At 49.1% G+C, this 16179-nt stretch overlaps 1 protein-coding gene across 1 annotated transcript in view; it reads left to right on the top strand.

Moving 5' to 3' along the window:
• LOC144503115 (glutathione hydrolase 5 proenzyme-like) overlaps window positions 1-15476 on the top strand; it is an 81510-nt gene extending 66034 nt beyond the window's left edge. The window contains exons 5-11 of the mRNA XM_078227626.1: window positions 1286-1487; window positions 4555-4712; window positions 8085-8231; window positions 9204-9331; window positions 10719-10900; window positions 14125-14225; window positions 14906-15476. Of these exons, the coding sequence (XP_078083752.1) occupies window positions 1286-1487; window positions 4555-4712; window positions 8085-8231; window positions 9204-9331; window positions 10719-10900; window positions 14125-14225; window positions 14906-15057 (1070 nt within the window). The 3' untranslated portion in view covers window positions 15058-15476. The remainder of the gene's footprint in view (window positions 1-1285; window positions 1488-4554; window positions 4713-8084; window positions 8232-9203; window positions 9332-10718; window positions 10901-14124; window positions 14226-14905) is intronic.
• Window positions 15477-16179: the final 703 nt, after the last annotated feature.

The following is a 16179-nucleotide window of genomic DNA, read 5'->3' as shown; positions in this document are numbered from 1 at the left end:
GTCTGCTGTATGGGGTATTAGGCTGTGTATCTGCTGCATTGAGTATTAGGCTGTGTGTCTGCTGCATTGAGTATTAGGCTGTGTGTCTGCTGCATTGAGTATTAGGCTGTGTGTCTGCTGCATTGAGTATTAGGCTGTGTATCTGCTGCATTGAGTATTAGGCTGTGTGTCTGCTGCATTGAGTATTAGGCTGTGTGTCTGCTGCATTGAGTATTAGGCTGTGTATCTGCTGCATTGAGTATTAGGCTGTGTATCTGCTGCATTGAGTATTAGGCTGTGTGTCTGCTGTATGGGGTATTAGGCTGTGTATCTGCTGCATTGAGTATTAGGCTGTGTGTCTGCTGTATGGGGTATTAGGCTGTGTATCTGCTGCATTGAGTATTAGGCTGTGTGTCTGCTGCATTGAGTATTAGGCTGTGTGTCTGCTGTATGGGGTATTAGGCTGTGTATCTGCTGCATTGAGTATTAGGCTGTGTGTCTGCTGCATTGAGTATTAGGCTGTGTGTCTGCTGCATTGAGTATTAGGCTGTGTGTCTGCTGCATTGAGTATTAGGCTGTGTATCTGCTGCATTGAGTATTAGGCTGTGTGTCTGCTGCATTGAGTATTAGGCTGTGTGTCTGCTGCATTGAGTATTAGGCTGTGTATCTGCTGCATTGAGTATTAGGCTGTGTATCTGCTGCATTGAGTATTAGGCTGTGTGTCTGCTGTATGGGGTATTAGGCTGTGTATCTGCTGCATTGAGTATTAGGCTGTGTGTCTGCTGCATTGAGTATTAGGCTGTGTATCTGCTGCATTGAGTATTAGGCTGTGTGTCTGCTGTATGGGGTATTAGGCTGTGTATCTGCTGCATTGAGTATTAGGCTGTGTGTCTGCTGCATTGAGTATTAGGCTGTGTATCTGCTGCATTGAGTATTAGGCTGTGTGTCTGCTGTATGGGGTATTAGGCTGTGTATCTGCTGCATTGAGTATTAGGCTGTGTGTCTGCTGTATGGGGTATTAGGCTGTGTATCTGCTGCATTGAGTATTAGGCTGTGTGTCTGCTGTATAGGGTATTTGGCTGTGTGTCTGCTGTATGGGGTATTTGGCTGTGTGTCTGCTGTATGGGGTATTTGGCTGTGTGTCTGCTGTATGGAGTATTAGCCTGTGTCACTGCTGCATTGAGTATTAGGCTGTGTCACTGTTGTATTGAGTAATTGTCTGTGTATCTGCTATATGGGGTATTAAGCTGTGTATTTGCTGTACGGAGTATTAGGCTGATGTGTGTCTGTGTTAACTCTGCCCCAGGCCCAGGTTCCCAATGGATTGCTGTACCTGGAGAACTGCGGGGTTACGAGGAGGCACACCAGAAATTTGGGAAATTACCCTGGAAATCCCTGTTTGAACCTTCAATTAAGCTTGCAGAACATGGATTCCAGTTCCCAGAGTATTTAAAGAGAGTTGTTTCACATCGGATGTTTCGTGAGCAATTAAAGAAGTCGTCACTGAGGTAAGGATAAGGCCTTGCACCGGGTAGCGTGTGCAGAGTTTAATTTGAAAATTGGCATTGAGTTAGGGCCTCGTGATCCTGCAACATTCCAGTATTTTGGCCAAACTCCTTACAGCAATTTCCATTCCTGTGGCACCTTTACCATTATAAAGCACCCCAAAGCTATGCACAGAAGTAATATCAGACACAATCTGACACCTAACCTCATAAAGATTAAAAACTATGTCCAAGGTGTTTTAAGGACTGTCTGAAAGGAGGAAGGAGAAATGGAGAGGATTAGAGATTCAATTATTAACGGTTTAGCCCAATACAGACACGGCCACAGCTGGTGTTACAAAAATATTGGGGAAGTTTAAGGGTCTGGAATTGGAGGAGTGCGGAGATCTTGGAGAATGAAAGTTTAAAAAGTTTAAAGTTTATTAGTCACAAGTAGCTTTACAATTAACACTGCAATGAAGTTACTGTGAAAATCCCCTAGTCGCCACACTTCAGCGCCTGTTCGGGTACACTGAGGGAGAATTTAGCATGGCCAATGCACCTAACCAGCACGCCTTTCGGACTGTGGGAGGAAACTGGAGCACCCTGAGGAAACCCACTCAGACACGGGGAGAACATGCAAACTCCGCACCGACAGTGACCCAAGCCAGGAATCGAGCCCGGGTCCCTGAGGACGCGAGGCAGCAGTGCTAACCACTGTGCCACCGTGCCGTCCCTCCACCAATGTGGTGCTGATGGAGATTACAGAGATGGGGTGACCGGATTAATTGCTCAGTCAAATGGATTCAGTTCCAGGGTGCACTGTTTCTGTCCCCACCACAACAGGTTTATTGACGAGTGTGGGGGTGGATGGGGAGGGAGAGGGGGGGGTGCAGGGGTGTCGGCAGCTGAAAAATCAGTTTCAGGCCAGCGTTGAATGAGTGTGAGATCTTTCTCTCCCAGCCGTCATGGACAGGTTGCAATTCCTGCCAGAGGGCCAGCATGAAATCAGTTTGCATCCTGCGTACTGGGAGGAGAGAAAACACACGGCATTCAGCCGGGTAAGAAGTTTCAAATGTAAATCAGCTGGGACTAGGTTCGCACTCACTCTGGAGCAGATCCTGATCAGAGCCTGGCACAGCGGGCTGGGAGAATCACCCTCCCCCACCATGGAGTTTAGGCCACAATCATTTCAGCCGAGGGGCCGAATGTCTCCTGGTCCTCATTCATATCCTCTCATGCCATTGAAATTCAGTTTCTGCTCAGCCACCATGAAGCTGTGAGACTGTCTCAAAACCCAAATGGTTTGCTTTTGATTTGATTTATTATTGTTACATGTATTAGTATACAGTGAAAAGTATTGTTTCTTGCGCGCTACACAGACAAAGCATACTGTTCATAGAGAAGGAAAGGAGAGCGTGCAGAATGTAGTGTTACATTCATAGCTAGGGTGTAGAGAAAGATCAACTTAATGCAAGGTAGGTCCATTCAAAAGTCTGAAAGCAGCAGGGAAGAAGCTGTTCTTGAGTCGGTTGGTACGTGTCCTCAGACTTTTGTATCTTTTTCCGGATGGAAGAAGATGGAAGAGAGAATGTCCGGGGTACGTGGAGTCCTTGATTATGTTGGCTGCTTTTCTGAGGCAGCAGGAAGTGTAGACAGAGTCAATGGGTGGGAGGCTGGTTTGAGTGACGGACTGGGCTTCGTTCACGATCTTTTGTAGTTCTTGTGGTCTTGGGCAGAGCAGGAGCCATACCAAGCTGTGATACAACCAGAAAGAATGCTTCCTATGGTGCATCTGTAAAAGTTGGTGAGAGGCGTAGCGGACATGCCAAGTTTCCTTAGTCTTCCCACCAAGGGATGAATTCATTTCTCCCTGCTGCCTTTCACAGACTCATTCACGTGTTCCTATAAGAATATCTTAACATCTTGAGTTTAAATATTAATTTTAATTGGAAAAGGGCTCCATTGCAGTATAATCAGTGAAAAATCGACTGAAGGAAAGAGATATTGGAGGAGTGATCACAGGTCGGTTTAAAGAAATGTCTTACAGGAGGTAAGAGAGAGGGTTAGATTGGGAATTTCAGAATTTAGGGCTGCCAATAGTGGAGAGAAGGGAACTAGGGAGATACACAAGTGGCGAGAGTCAGAGCAAGATTACATATTGCAGAGGCTGTAGAGGCTGGAGGAGATTCAAGATAAAGAGGAGGAGGTCATGGTGGATTTAAGCAGGAAGATGGGAATTTTAAATTGGAAGCATTGGTGACCAGGAGGTCAGTGAACGAGTGCTGTGGCTGAATGGGATTTGGACCGGAATTCTGCAATGTCACTGCTGCCAGCGAGGCCGGAGAATCCCAGCGAGGCCGGAGAATCCCAGCGAGGCCGGAGAATCCCAGCGAGGCCGGAGAATCCCAGCGAGGCCGGAGAATCCCAGCGAGGCCGGAGAATCCCAGTCCCAGGCGAGGCCGGAGAATCCCAGTCCCAGGCGAGGCCGGAGAATCCCAGTCCCAGGCGAGGCCGGAGAATCCCAGCGAGGCCGGAGAATCCCAGCCCCGGGCGAGGTCGGAGAATCCCAGCCCCGGGCGAGGTCGGAGAATCCCAGCCCCGGGCGAGGTCGGAGAATCCCAGCCCTGGGCGAGGTCGGAGAATCCCAGCCCCGGGCGAGGTCGGAGAATCCCAGCCCCGGGCGAGGTCGGAGAATCCCAGCCCCGGGCGAGGTCGGAGAATCCCAGCCCCGGGCGAGGTCGGAGAATCCCAGCCCCGGGCGAGGTCGGAGAATCCCAGCCCCGGGCGAGGTCGGAGAATCCCAGCCCCGGGCGAAGTCGGAGAATCCCAGCCCCGGGCGAGGGCGGAGAATCCCAGCCCCGGGCGAGGGCAGAGAATCCCAGCCATGGTATGTGATTGGATATGGGAAGTTGTTGGAATGATATATTAAGAAAGTTGGAAGGTGTTGATCAGCGTATTCCAAATAACAGAGGGAGGAAGTCAAACCTCTGACTATGAGTGAATGCTAGGGAGACACAGTATCAGTTTGTTAAGTTTCGGTTCAAAATGGTTCAGGGATTTAAATTAATCACACTTGTCGTCCCTTTAGTTCACTATTTTACAAAGATGATCATCTACTGAAGAATGTGACGTACCCTCAGCTTGCTGAAACACTGAAGGTCATTGCAGAAGAAGGACCTGATGCTTTCTACAGTGGCAAAATCGCACAGAATCTCATCAGAGATATACAAGCTGTTAATGATTCAGGTATTTCTCTTATGTTGTCTCATGCAATGATACCAGTGGGGTGTGAAAGGTGGTAGCAATGATGAAGTGCAGTGAGGATGGATTTTCCACTCAGAATCTCTGAGGCTCTGGACCGAGTGTGGCACAGTGGTTAGCACTGCTGCCTGACAGCGCCAGGGTCCCGGGTTCAATTCCCGGCTTGGGTCACTATCTGCGCGGAATCTGCACATTCTCCCCGTGTCTGCGTGGGTTTCCTCCCACAGTCCAAAAGATGTGCGGATTAAGTTGACTGGCCATGCTAAATTGTCCCTTAGTCAGGGGATTAGGAGGGTAAATATGTGGGGTTACGGGGATAGGGCCTGGGTGGGAATGTTGTCGGTGCAGACTCGATGGGTCAAATGGTCTCCTCATGTGCTATAGGGATTCTACCTGTGGCTCACTTCCTGTAATGACATTCCCTGCGGATAGCAATGGATCACGGCATCACCACTTTGAAGCTGTTCTTGTTTTGCTGTTACTTACCAACTCCTCTGAACCTCACAGTGTGTAGATCCAGTACATGGGGTTGCAATCACTCCACCTGCTACTCTGGACATGTTTTCACATTTACTCCATTCCCAGAGGTTTTTTTAATTTATTCAATCGTGGGACATGGGCATCGCTGGCTGGCCAGTATTTATTGCCCGAGGGCGGTTGAGAATCAACCACATTGCTGTGACTCTGGAGTCCCATGTAGGTCAGACCAGGTAAGGACAGCAGATTTCCTTCCCTAAAGGGCATTAGTCAACTAGATGGGCTTTTCCGACAATCGACAATGGTTTCATGGTTGTCAATCAGGGATCTGTTCTGGGACCCTTGCTGTTTGTCATTTTCATAAATGACCTGGATGAGGAAGTGGAGGGATGGGTTGGTAAGTTTGCCGACGACACGAAGGTTGGTGGGGTTGTGGATAGTCTGGAGGGATGTCAGAAGTTACAGAGGGACATAGATAGGATGCAAGACTGGGCGGAGAAGTGGCAGATGGACTTCAACCCAGATAAATACGTAGTGGTCCATTTTGGCAGGTCAAATGGGATGAAGGAGTACAATATAAAGGGAAAGACTCTTAGTACTGTAGAGGATCAGAAGAACCTTGGGGTCCGGGTCCATAGGACTCTAAAATCGGCCCCGCAGGTGGAGGAGGTGGATAAGAAGGCTGGCTGGCCTTTATCAATCGAGGGATTGAGTTTAGGAGTCCGGGGATAATGATGCAGCTGTATAAGACCCTCGTCAGACCCCACTTGGAGTACTGTGCTCAGTTCTGGTCGCCTCATTACAGGAAGGATGTGGAAAAGATTGAAAGGGTGCAGAGGCGATTTACAAGGATGTTGCCTGGATTGAGTGGCATGCCTTATGAGGATAGGCTGAGGAGCTCGGTTTTTTCTCCTTGGAGAGACGTAGGATGAGAGGAGACCTAATAGAGGTATATAAGATGTTGAGAGGCATAGATCGGGTGGACTCTCAGAGGCTTTTTCCCAGGGTGGAAATGGCTGCTACGAGAGGACACAGGTTTAAGGTGCTGGGGGGTAGGTACAGGGGAGATGTTAGGGGGAAGTTTTTCACACAGAGGGTGGTGGGCGAGTAGAATCGGCTGCCGTCAGTGGTGGTGGAGGCAAACTCAATAGGGTCTTTTAAGAGACTCCTGGATGAGTACATGGAGCTTGATAGGATGGGGGGTTATAGGTAGGCCTAAAAGGTAGGGATATGTTCGGCACAACTTGTGGGGCCGAAGGGCCTGTTTTGTGCTGTAGTTTTTCTATGTTTCTATGTTTCTATTACAAAGCCAATACTCAGAGTCGACAAGGCAAGCCCTTAATCCATCTCCTTGCTTGCTCCAAAGTTTTATAGACAATGCTCCACACACATCAAGCCCTGTAGCACCCACTTCCCTCTGGCCAGTTGGCAAGCAAACACAAGTAAACCAATTGGATGATGCCTGGCTGTCAGGAAAATGGTCATTTTTCCCATATCATCGAATCCCTACGGTGCAAAAGAGAACATTCAGCCCATCGAGCCTGCACCAACTCTCTGACAGAGTCCCCAGGCCCTCTATTCCGTCCTATCCCCGTAACCTCACACATTTCCCATGGCTAATTCATCTAACCTACACATCTTTGGACACTAACAGGCAATTTAGCATGATCAATCCACCTAACCTGCACATTTTCGGGCTGTGGGAGGAAACCGGAGCACCCGGAAGAAACCCACGCAGACACGGGGAGAACTTGCAGACTCTGCACAGACAGCCACCCAAGGCCGGAATCGAGCCTGGCCACCCTGCCGCCCAGTGCTTCCAATACCTTTCTTACCAATAAATAGGAGTGAAACTCCAAGGGCAATGGCCATTGGATTATTTGTTTACACAGTGCTTTACATTTCTGGCCTAGAATTTAGAACCAGAAATGATTTGATTTGATTTATGACATGTGAAAAGTATTGTTCCTTGTGCGCTACACAGACAAAGCATACCGTTTGTAGAGTACATAGGAGAAGGAGAGGGTGCGGGATACAGTGTTACAGTCACTTGTTCTCAGAGGTTCCCTCATTGGTCAGTATCTTGTGGGGAAGTCTAGCCTCACTCCCAGTTTTTGCAGCACCGCCTGTTGTATTTTGATGTCTTCATTCACTCGCACAGTGTAAAACCTAGGGACATTTAAATGGCTTTTCACCACGTTAGTGAGTGTGTGTGGGTAGGGTGGCTGGGTTGGTAGGATACCAGCTGGGTCAGATGGGAGGCTGGGGTCAGGTTGTGTGGTGGGGGGAGGAGGGGGAAGACACTGAGAAACGGGAGGGGTTCAGAGAAATCATAGAAACCCTACAGTACAGAAAGAGGCCATTCGGCCCATCGAGTCTGCACCGACCACAATCCCACCCAGGCCCTTCCCCCATATCCCTACATATTTTACCCACTAATCCCTCTAATCTACGCATCCCAGGACACTAAGGGGCAATTTTTAGAATGGCCAATCAACCTAACCCGCACAGCTTTGGACTGTGGGAGGAAACCAGAGCACCCGGAGGAAACCCACGCAGACACGAGGAGACTGTGCAAACTCCACACAGACAGTGACCCGAGCCGGGAATCGAACCCAGGTCCCTGGAGCTGTGAAGCAGCAGTGCTAACCACTGTGCTACCGTGCCGGGTTGTAGGGTCACGGGGGAGTCAAAGTGTCAGGGGGCATCAGGAGGGTGTTGGAGAGTCTAGGGACTGTCGGAGGGCTGGGGATTGTCCAAGAGTTGGTTCCAGCCTGATCCTTGGGGCCTGGCAAGCTGGACTGATCTTCCTGGTCAAACACTGGGCATTTCATAGACATTCAGAGGGAGCTGAGATCTTTGTTCTCTCCTTGTGTGTAGGTAGCTTTATAACATTACAAGATTTGAAGCAGTACAGAGTTTCAGTGACGGAGCCGCTGACTATTTCGCTGGGTGATTACACGATGTACACTCCACCCCTGCCTTCAAGGGGAGCCATTCTCAGCTTCATCCTCAACGTACTGAAAGGTAGGTCTGACATTATCACCTTAGACCAGGAACTGCACCCACCAACCTGTCTCCTCATTGATATCTGTTGGTGTTTCTGCCTGGTATGTAGCTGTCTGTGTTTCTGTGCCAGTTCTCCAGTTAGCTACCATAACCTGATTGGAAGGATTGCTGAAACCCCAGAGAGATATGGCTGAAATTTTCCAGGTGTTTACGCTGGAGGGACCCTCTGGCCCTGTATCAGCGCACACCCCCCTCCTGCCGCCCGCGCTGCCAGATTCCCAGCGGTGGGGGCTGCAGTCAGTGGGAAATCCCATTGACGGTGTTGGGACCAAAGGATTCCGCCGCCAGTGAACAGCGCGGAGAGGCCACATACGTGAATGATCAGGAGAAAATGTTCCTTTATATCTGTGTGTGCGATAATGAGAGCATGGCTGAGATACATTGGGCAGGATTTCCCAGCCAGGTTTGCCCCAAGACCAGAAAATCCCACCTCAGGTCGATGGACCTGTGCATGCACCCCCCCCCCCCCCCCCCATGGCGGGTGGGACAGGAAAATTCCGCACATTGTCAGTGCAGGGGGAGCTTACCTCCACTGCAGACCTTTGCTGTGTCTATGTGGAGGGAGCTTTGCTCCTTATATAACTGTACCTGTCCCAGGGCGTTTGACAGGGAGAGTGTAGTTGCAGCTTTACTCTGTATCTCACCCATGCTGCTTTCATTCATTTTTGGGATGCCAACATCGCTGACCAAAACCTAGTTTCCCTGGTGATTTGGCACGCACAGTCACTTATTCCTCCATCTGTGGCTTCTGAATACAAACAAGGGGTGATTATAAACCTGGCATCAACATGTTCCACCTGCTCTGAGGGTTATTTATGGGCAATGCAAGTTCTTTTATCAAATCGACAGAGATTACTCCCGGCAATAAGTAGATCAGCATTTCACTCCGAGTGAATTGAACGGTAATAGATTTTGTTCTGATCTCGACAGGTTTTAAATTTACTCCAGAATCCATGGGGCGAAGGCGAAAGGTGCAGACGTACCATCGAATCATCGAGGCCTTGAAATTTGGAAATGGACAGCTGAGTAAAATGATAGATCAGAGGCACCACTCATACGTTAGTGTTCCCCTGTTTATACTCTCTTCACCAACACCAGCAAGGAAGATTATCAATGTATAATCACACTTGTATTTCTATCTCTTGCTCAGTAACGGCCTGAAGTTCACATTCTTTCTGGAGTAGAGTTCCAGAGGCAAGGTTAACCCTCCATTACCTTTATTGAATTTGACATTCTTCTGTGTCAGCCTAGACAGACAATTTCACCCAGGGGAAAGTCACTAACAAAATCACAGACCCCATCCATGTAGTAATGGCCATTTAATTCTGGCCTCGGGTCACTGTCTGGGTGGAGGTTGCACATTCTCTCCGTGTCTGCGTGGGTTTCCTCCGGGTGCTCCGGTTTCCTCCCACAGTCCAAAAATATGTAGGTTAGGTGGATTGTCCATGGTAAATGCATGGGGTTACAGGGATAGAGCTGGGGGGGGAGGGCCCGGGTCGGATGCTCTTTCAGAGAGTCAATGCAGACTCAATGGGCTGAATGGCCTCTTTCTGCAGTGTAGGGATTCTATGATTCTATGGTTCTGTCTAGTATTATCCAGGCTGAAATTACTCTGGGGAATTAAGGAAAAGTGGAGTTGAAGGCCAAAATCAGCTATGATGGCTTTGGATGGTTGAGCAGGTGCGATGGGCCGAGTGGTCTGCTTCTGCTCCCCTTTCCTGTGTTCTTGATGCAGAAGCAGCAATCAGATCACATGGTCATCAGATGCCCAACAATTCCATCGAATAGAACAGCCCTCACTGACCTTGTGGAATGTCAGACCTGGTGTCACCAGGCACGATGCATTTAATCACTGAATCAGCTCACCAGAACCCCATTACAAGGGGAATTTTACTGCCTGCTTTCCTGAAAAGCCTTAAACATTATTTGGAAATATTTCTGCACGTTTGTGTTGTTTTTCTTGATGACACAACATTTAAAGTGTGTGATGTGGGGATGCCGGTGTTGGACTGGGGTGGGCACAGTAAGAATCTCACAACACCAGGTTAAAGTCCAACAGGTTTATTTGGCACTAGCTTTTGGAGCGCTGCTCCTTCACCAGGTGAGTGTGTAAAGTGTGTGTAAGACGTAGGAAACTGGGTGAGAAAAGATACCAAAATGGACAGCTTTATCAATAACTTTTACAGAGACCTCACTGTAACATTCTGATGCACCATATGTCTCAGAACAGCACCCTGTGATATATCATGCCCTCAGTATAGGAGCAGAATTAGGCCATTCGGTCCATCGAGTCTGCTCCACCATTCAATCACTCAACCCCATTCTCCCACCTTTTCCCCGTAACCTTTGATCCCCTTGCCAATTAAGAACCTAGAGTGGGAAAGGAGATAGGTTTGTGCAGTGATCCCAGGCATGACTTGTGACCTCTCTTTGCTTCTAATTCAGGTATCTGAGCTGCTATCTGATCAGTTTGCGAACTTTATACAACAACGTATTGACGATCAAGTCCACGAACCAGAATACTACCACACAGGGCTTCAGGCACTTGACAAGTATGGCACCAGTCATGTTTCTGCCATAGACAGAGATGGCAATGCTGTAGCTGTCACCAGTTCAATCAATTACCCGTAAGTACAGGAATCTCCTGCCACGTATCACAACTTAACCACTCGCTTGTTACATACCAGGAAAATCCATCGCAGGAACCTGTGACAGGTACTCAGTGGCTGGTATCCAAACACAGGAATCGAGCTACGACACGTAACCAAAGGCCTGTGATTCCTCTGAGTCACATTAGAATCTTTCCTGTTCAAATCAATTGCTCTGTTAAAATAGTATAAACAGGGACTTGACTCAAATCCATTTACTGGGTGGCACGGTGGCACAGTGGTTAGCACGGCTGCCTCACTGCGCAGTGAGGGTGCAATCCCAGCCTCGGGCCACTGACTTTGCGGAGTCTGCACATTCTCCCCGTGTCTGCGTGGGTTTCCTCTGGGTGCTCCGGTTTCCTCCCACACTCCAAAGATGTGCAGGTTAGATGCATAGGGCATGCTGAATTGGCCCTTATTATCAGGGGGATTAACAGGGTAAATACATGGGGTGACGGGGATTGGGGCTGGGTGGGATTGTGGTCAGTGCAGATTCGATGGGCCGAATGGGCGCCTTCCGCCCTGTAGGGATTCTATGATTCTGTGGTGCAGCAGAAATGGGAATGGAATGTGTTGTGAGGATATCAGGTGGAGTCTTCCAGCTGTTTGCACCGGCGGGATTTTCATGTCCTGCCAACAGCACACCGCCTGCCGCGGGTTTCCAGGCAGCGTGAGGTGGAATCACTGGGAAATCCCATTGATGGTGGCGGCATGTAGCCGCGGGGAGACCAGGGACTCTCACCCATCATTCCTTGTCTAGTTGAATGTCGCATTGAGACAGTATCAGGCACTCCCCAGCCATCGGATTAAATGAATGCTGTCACTGTGTTCTCAGTTGAGGCATAGTGAGTGGCACCGTGGCCTGTGGCACAGATGGTTTTGGCTTCATATTCCATTGCAGAGACTGATACACCAAATCCATACTGATACACATTGCTGCACTGAGAGAGTGCTGCACTGTCTGATGTTGCTGATAAGGCCCTAGCTGCCCTTTTCAGATGAATGTAAATGATCCCATAGGATTGTGGTCGGTGCAGGCTCAATGGGCTGAATGGTCTCCTTCTGCACTTAGAGATTCTATGATAAGTCAAGTTTGATGCCAATAAACATATCAAATTTCTGTGGGATTGGAACGTAAAGAAGCATTAATTGACGATCAAGTTCAGCAACCAGAATATTACCACACAGGGCTTCAGACACGTGTAACAGCTCGATTCCTGTGTTTGGATACCAACCACTGAGTACCTGTCACAGGTTCCTGCGATGGAAAACTGCAGGTGTAAAAATGACCAGCCTACCAGGTCACCACCCGCTGTTTCTATCCCCGCCCACCCTCCTCCTGTTTCTGGGGAAGGGACTATCCCCAGGGTTGCATCCCCAGTGTCACTGCGATGGACCTGTTTCAGCCTTCACCTTCTGTACCCTCACTGCTACGATGCAGGCAGGGGGCTGGTGGAAAGTCAGGCTGCTGCTGTATATCTTCAGAGACAGCACGAGCAGGTGCCTGCATTCCTGTCGTGGCACACATATCGGGCGTTTGTTTCCCTTATGGTAACTGACTGGTGGCAAAGCAGACTACACTGGCGCCAGTCTGTACAGTGAAACCCTAAAGCCCTTCACAGCTGAAGGTGACATCTTTTCCAGGCCAATGTGCAGCAGTCTGACCTGAGGCTGCCTGGAGCAGCGCTCAAGTCTTCAGGTGTTGACTACATGACTGCCAGAGATATTCTGCCTGAGAGAGGACTTTACCCTGTGGGGCGATCACTCACTTTCAGTTCCCATTGGTCCTCAAGTCATGGTTCACTAATGTCCTTCAGGGAAGGAAATCTGCCATCCTTACCCTGGTCTGGCCTGCATGTGACTCCAGAGCCACAGCAAAGTGGTCAACTCTCAACTGACCTCTGAAATGGTTTAACAAACCACTTAGTTCAAAAGCAACTAGGCTTGGCCAGCCAGCAATGCCCACGTCCCACGAATGGATTTAAAAAATAGTGGGCCAGTATTAAACAAACTGGAACGTTCCTGGATCCATCCGAGGAAACATTCATCATTTTCTGGACTTTTTTGTTGAGTGACCATTTGTGATTCTTTTAAGGATTCTTGCCGGCGAGTTCTCATTTCCTGATTTTCCCTCATTTAAATACATGTCAGTATTATTAACGGGCTTCCCACCACATGGTTCCTCCCACCCCCCCTTTGAATATTCATACCATGCCGATGTGACACCTCATCAATGAACTTTACAACAATAGCACTGCCTCCTGGCACAAGTTGGCACTGCAAAGCTGGTGGATAACCTCAGCCCAGTGCAGAAATTGAACCTGCGCTGTTAACGTCGCTCCACACCTCGAACCAGCCGTCCAGCCAACTGAGCTAAACCGACCCCCTACCTAATGGGAAATTGGGATATGATAAAGGATGGGAGTTAGAATCAGCTGAGATATAAATTGAATCTGGCATGGCCAGTTTTGGGATGAAATTGGAACATTGGCTTTGGGGGGGGGGGGGGTGGCACAGTGGTCAACACTGCTGCCTCACAGCGCCAGGGACCTGGGTTCGATTCGCGGCTTGGGTCACAGTCTGTGTGGGGTCTGCACGTTCTCCCTGTGTCTATGTGGGTTTCCTCCAGTGCTCCAGTTTCCTCCCACAGATGGATTGGCCGTGCTAAATTGCCCCTCAGTGTTAGTGAGACTAACTAAGGTAAATGCATGGTGTTATGGGGATAAGGTCTGGGTGGGATTGTGCTCCATGGGCTGAATGGCCTCCTCCTGCACTGTAGGATTCTCTGATTCTAAGTGGAATTGGGTAAGGTACGGTAGCACAGTGGGCGGCACGGTAGCACAGTGGTTAGCACTGCTGCTTCACAGCTCCAGGGTCCCGGGTTCGATTCCCAGCTCGGGTCACTGTCTGTGTGGAGTTTGCACATTCTCCTCGTGTCTGCGTGGGTTTCCTCCGGGTGCTCCGGTTTCCTCCCACAGTCCAAAGATGTGCGGGTTAGGTTGATTGGCCAGGTTAAAAATTGCCCCTTAGAGTCCTGGGATGCGTAGGTTAGAGGGATTAGCAGGTAAATATGTGGGGGGTAGGGCCTGGGTGGGATTGTGGTCAGTGCAGACTCGATGGGCCGAATGGCCTCCTTCTGCACTGTAGGGTTTCTATGATTTCTTCTATGAGGTTTGAGGTAAGGTGTATTTTTGTTTCTATAGATTTGGCTCCATGGTCTTTTCCAGCAGTACGGGGATCATCTTGAATAATCAGATGGCAGATTTCTGCAGAGCAGATGGCACATTTCCAGATATCAAAACAGGTAAGTACAGATAAAAGAACTGAAGCCTTAATTCTGGGGAGCCAACCTTCTTGCTCCTGTGAGTGTAAATTTCCAGCTATTATAGAGGTCACCAAAAAATGTTAGGGATCAAATACTTTGCAATAGAGTCATTTTCTCAATATATTAGATAATATCCGGCACAAATTATTACTAATGCAGTCATTAGTAAAACGATAAAAGCAAATTACTGCGGATGCTGGAATCTGAAACCAAAGGAGAAAACGCTGGAAAATCTCAGCAGGTCTGGCAGCATCTGTGAGGGGAGGAAAGGGCTGATGTTTCAAAGCAAAGTAAAATGAATCGTGTCCTTTTTGAGCTTAATGCTTTAGGTACAGATCCAGTTATCAGTGCATTTATTCTGGATAACTGGAAAAGGTTGTGAGGTTGCGTCTTGGATCTGAGCTGAGTTAGGGAATGGCATTCGGGATACTGGAGCCTGGATTTTGGATCCTGTTGACTCTGTATTGACACCTTCTGGCCAGTGTGTCGAAAATGATGGAATGAGATCCAGTTGTGAAGTCCACCATGGTCAAATAGCCTGTCGCTACGTAGAGAATTCTATTTTGAATCTCCCTCCATTCACACCCCAGCAGTCTCGCTGGCGCAGTTAAAGTGAAGCTGGGAGATAAGTCTGCATTCTGACATTCGGTCATTCTCAGTTGCAGGGCAACAGCCACCTTCGTCCATGACTCCGTCCATATTAATATCACAGGACAAAGAATCAGTGATGGTGATGGGAGCATCAGGTGGCAGTATGATCATCAGTGCCACGGCACAGGTAAGCGTCAGTCTCACTGCTTCCAGCTTGTAATCGCGTTTCGTACTGCAGCTGTGTGAATCACCAAAATACACCGCACCCATACTGAGTCAGAACCCCAGTGAGTTTGAGTAATGTCTGCCCTTCCAGATAACCTATTGCCACAGGAATTGTAGAGATTTACCACAGGCCAACTCAATCAAACTGATGGATAAAAGCTCTTTGTCCGTCAACTCTAATGATTCAAAGAAAGCAATCCCAAACTTCAACCTCTTAAATGACCCAATGTCTGAGACACTCTGAGAGGAAACTGGAGCACTGGAGGAAACCCACAGAGACACAGGGAGAACGTGCAGACCCCGTACAGACTGTGACCCAAGCCGGGAATCGAACCCAGGTCACTGGCGCTGTGAGGCACGTTAGTGCTGGGGTCAGCCTTGCCGTCCCGGAGTGCTGATGGGAGGTGACCACAGGGGCTGCCAAGGTGGACAGGCTACAAGGCCCACCTCAGTGCTCTGGGCCTTTGTCTCAGCTGCGCTGCTAAACATCAAGCCTAATGCTTGAATAGAGTCGATAGGAGCTGTCTGTCAAACTGTGAACTTGCAGCACCCACACTGCTAATGACAGCTGTTAGAAACTTTCATGCAGTGAGAATGTTTTAATGATAAAACTGATGGTTATTTCAGTAAACATCCATTGAAACTGCAAACACAGCGGGGGCGATTCCCCCATCCCACTGCACTGCTTTTCATAGAATCATAGAATCATTGAAACCCTACAGTACAGAAAGAGGCCATTTGGCCCATCGAATCTGCACCGACCACAATACCACCCAGGCCCTACCCCCATATCCCTACATATTTACCCACTAATCCCTCTAACCTACGCATCTCAGGACACTAAGGGGCAATTTTAAGCACCCGGTGGAAACCCACGCAGACACGAGGAGAATGTGCAAACTCCACACAGACAGTGACCCGAGCCGGGAATCGAACCCAGGTCCCTGGAGCTGTGAAGCAGCAGTGCTAACCACTGTGCTACCGTGCCGCCTTTTGGAGCACAGCGGACCGGCAGATCCAGCAGAGGCCGTTTCCCAGGATCTCCCCTGGGTGCCAAGGTCTCCGCACGTCTCTGGAAGCCAGATTTCCGATGCCATCCACACCGTGCCAGAAATCG

Source organism: Mustelus asterias, chromosome 13 (genome assembly GCF_964213995.1).
Source record: "Mustelus asterias chromosome 13, sMusAst1.hap1.1, whole genome shotgun sequence".
Lineage (NCBI taxonomy): Eukaryota > Metazoa > Chordata > Chondrichthyes > Carcharhiniformes > Triakidae > Mustelus > Mustelus asterias.
The sequence above is the reverse complement of the archived record's forward strand: the minus strand, read 5'-3'. Positions and strand labels throughout refer to the sequence as shown.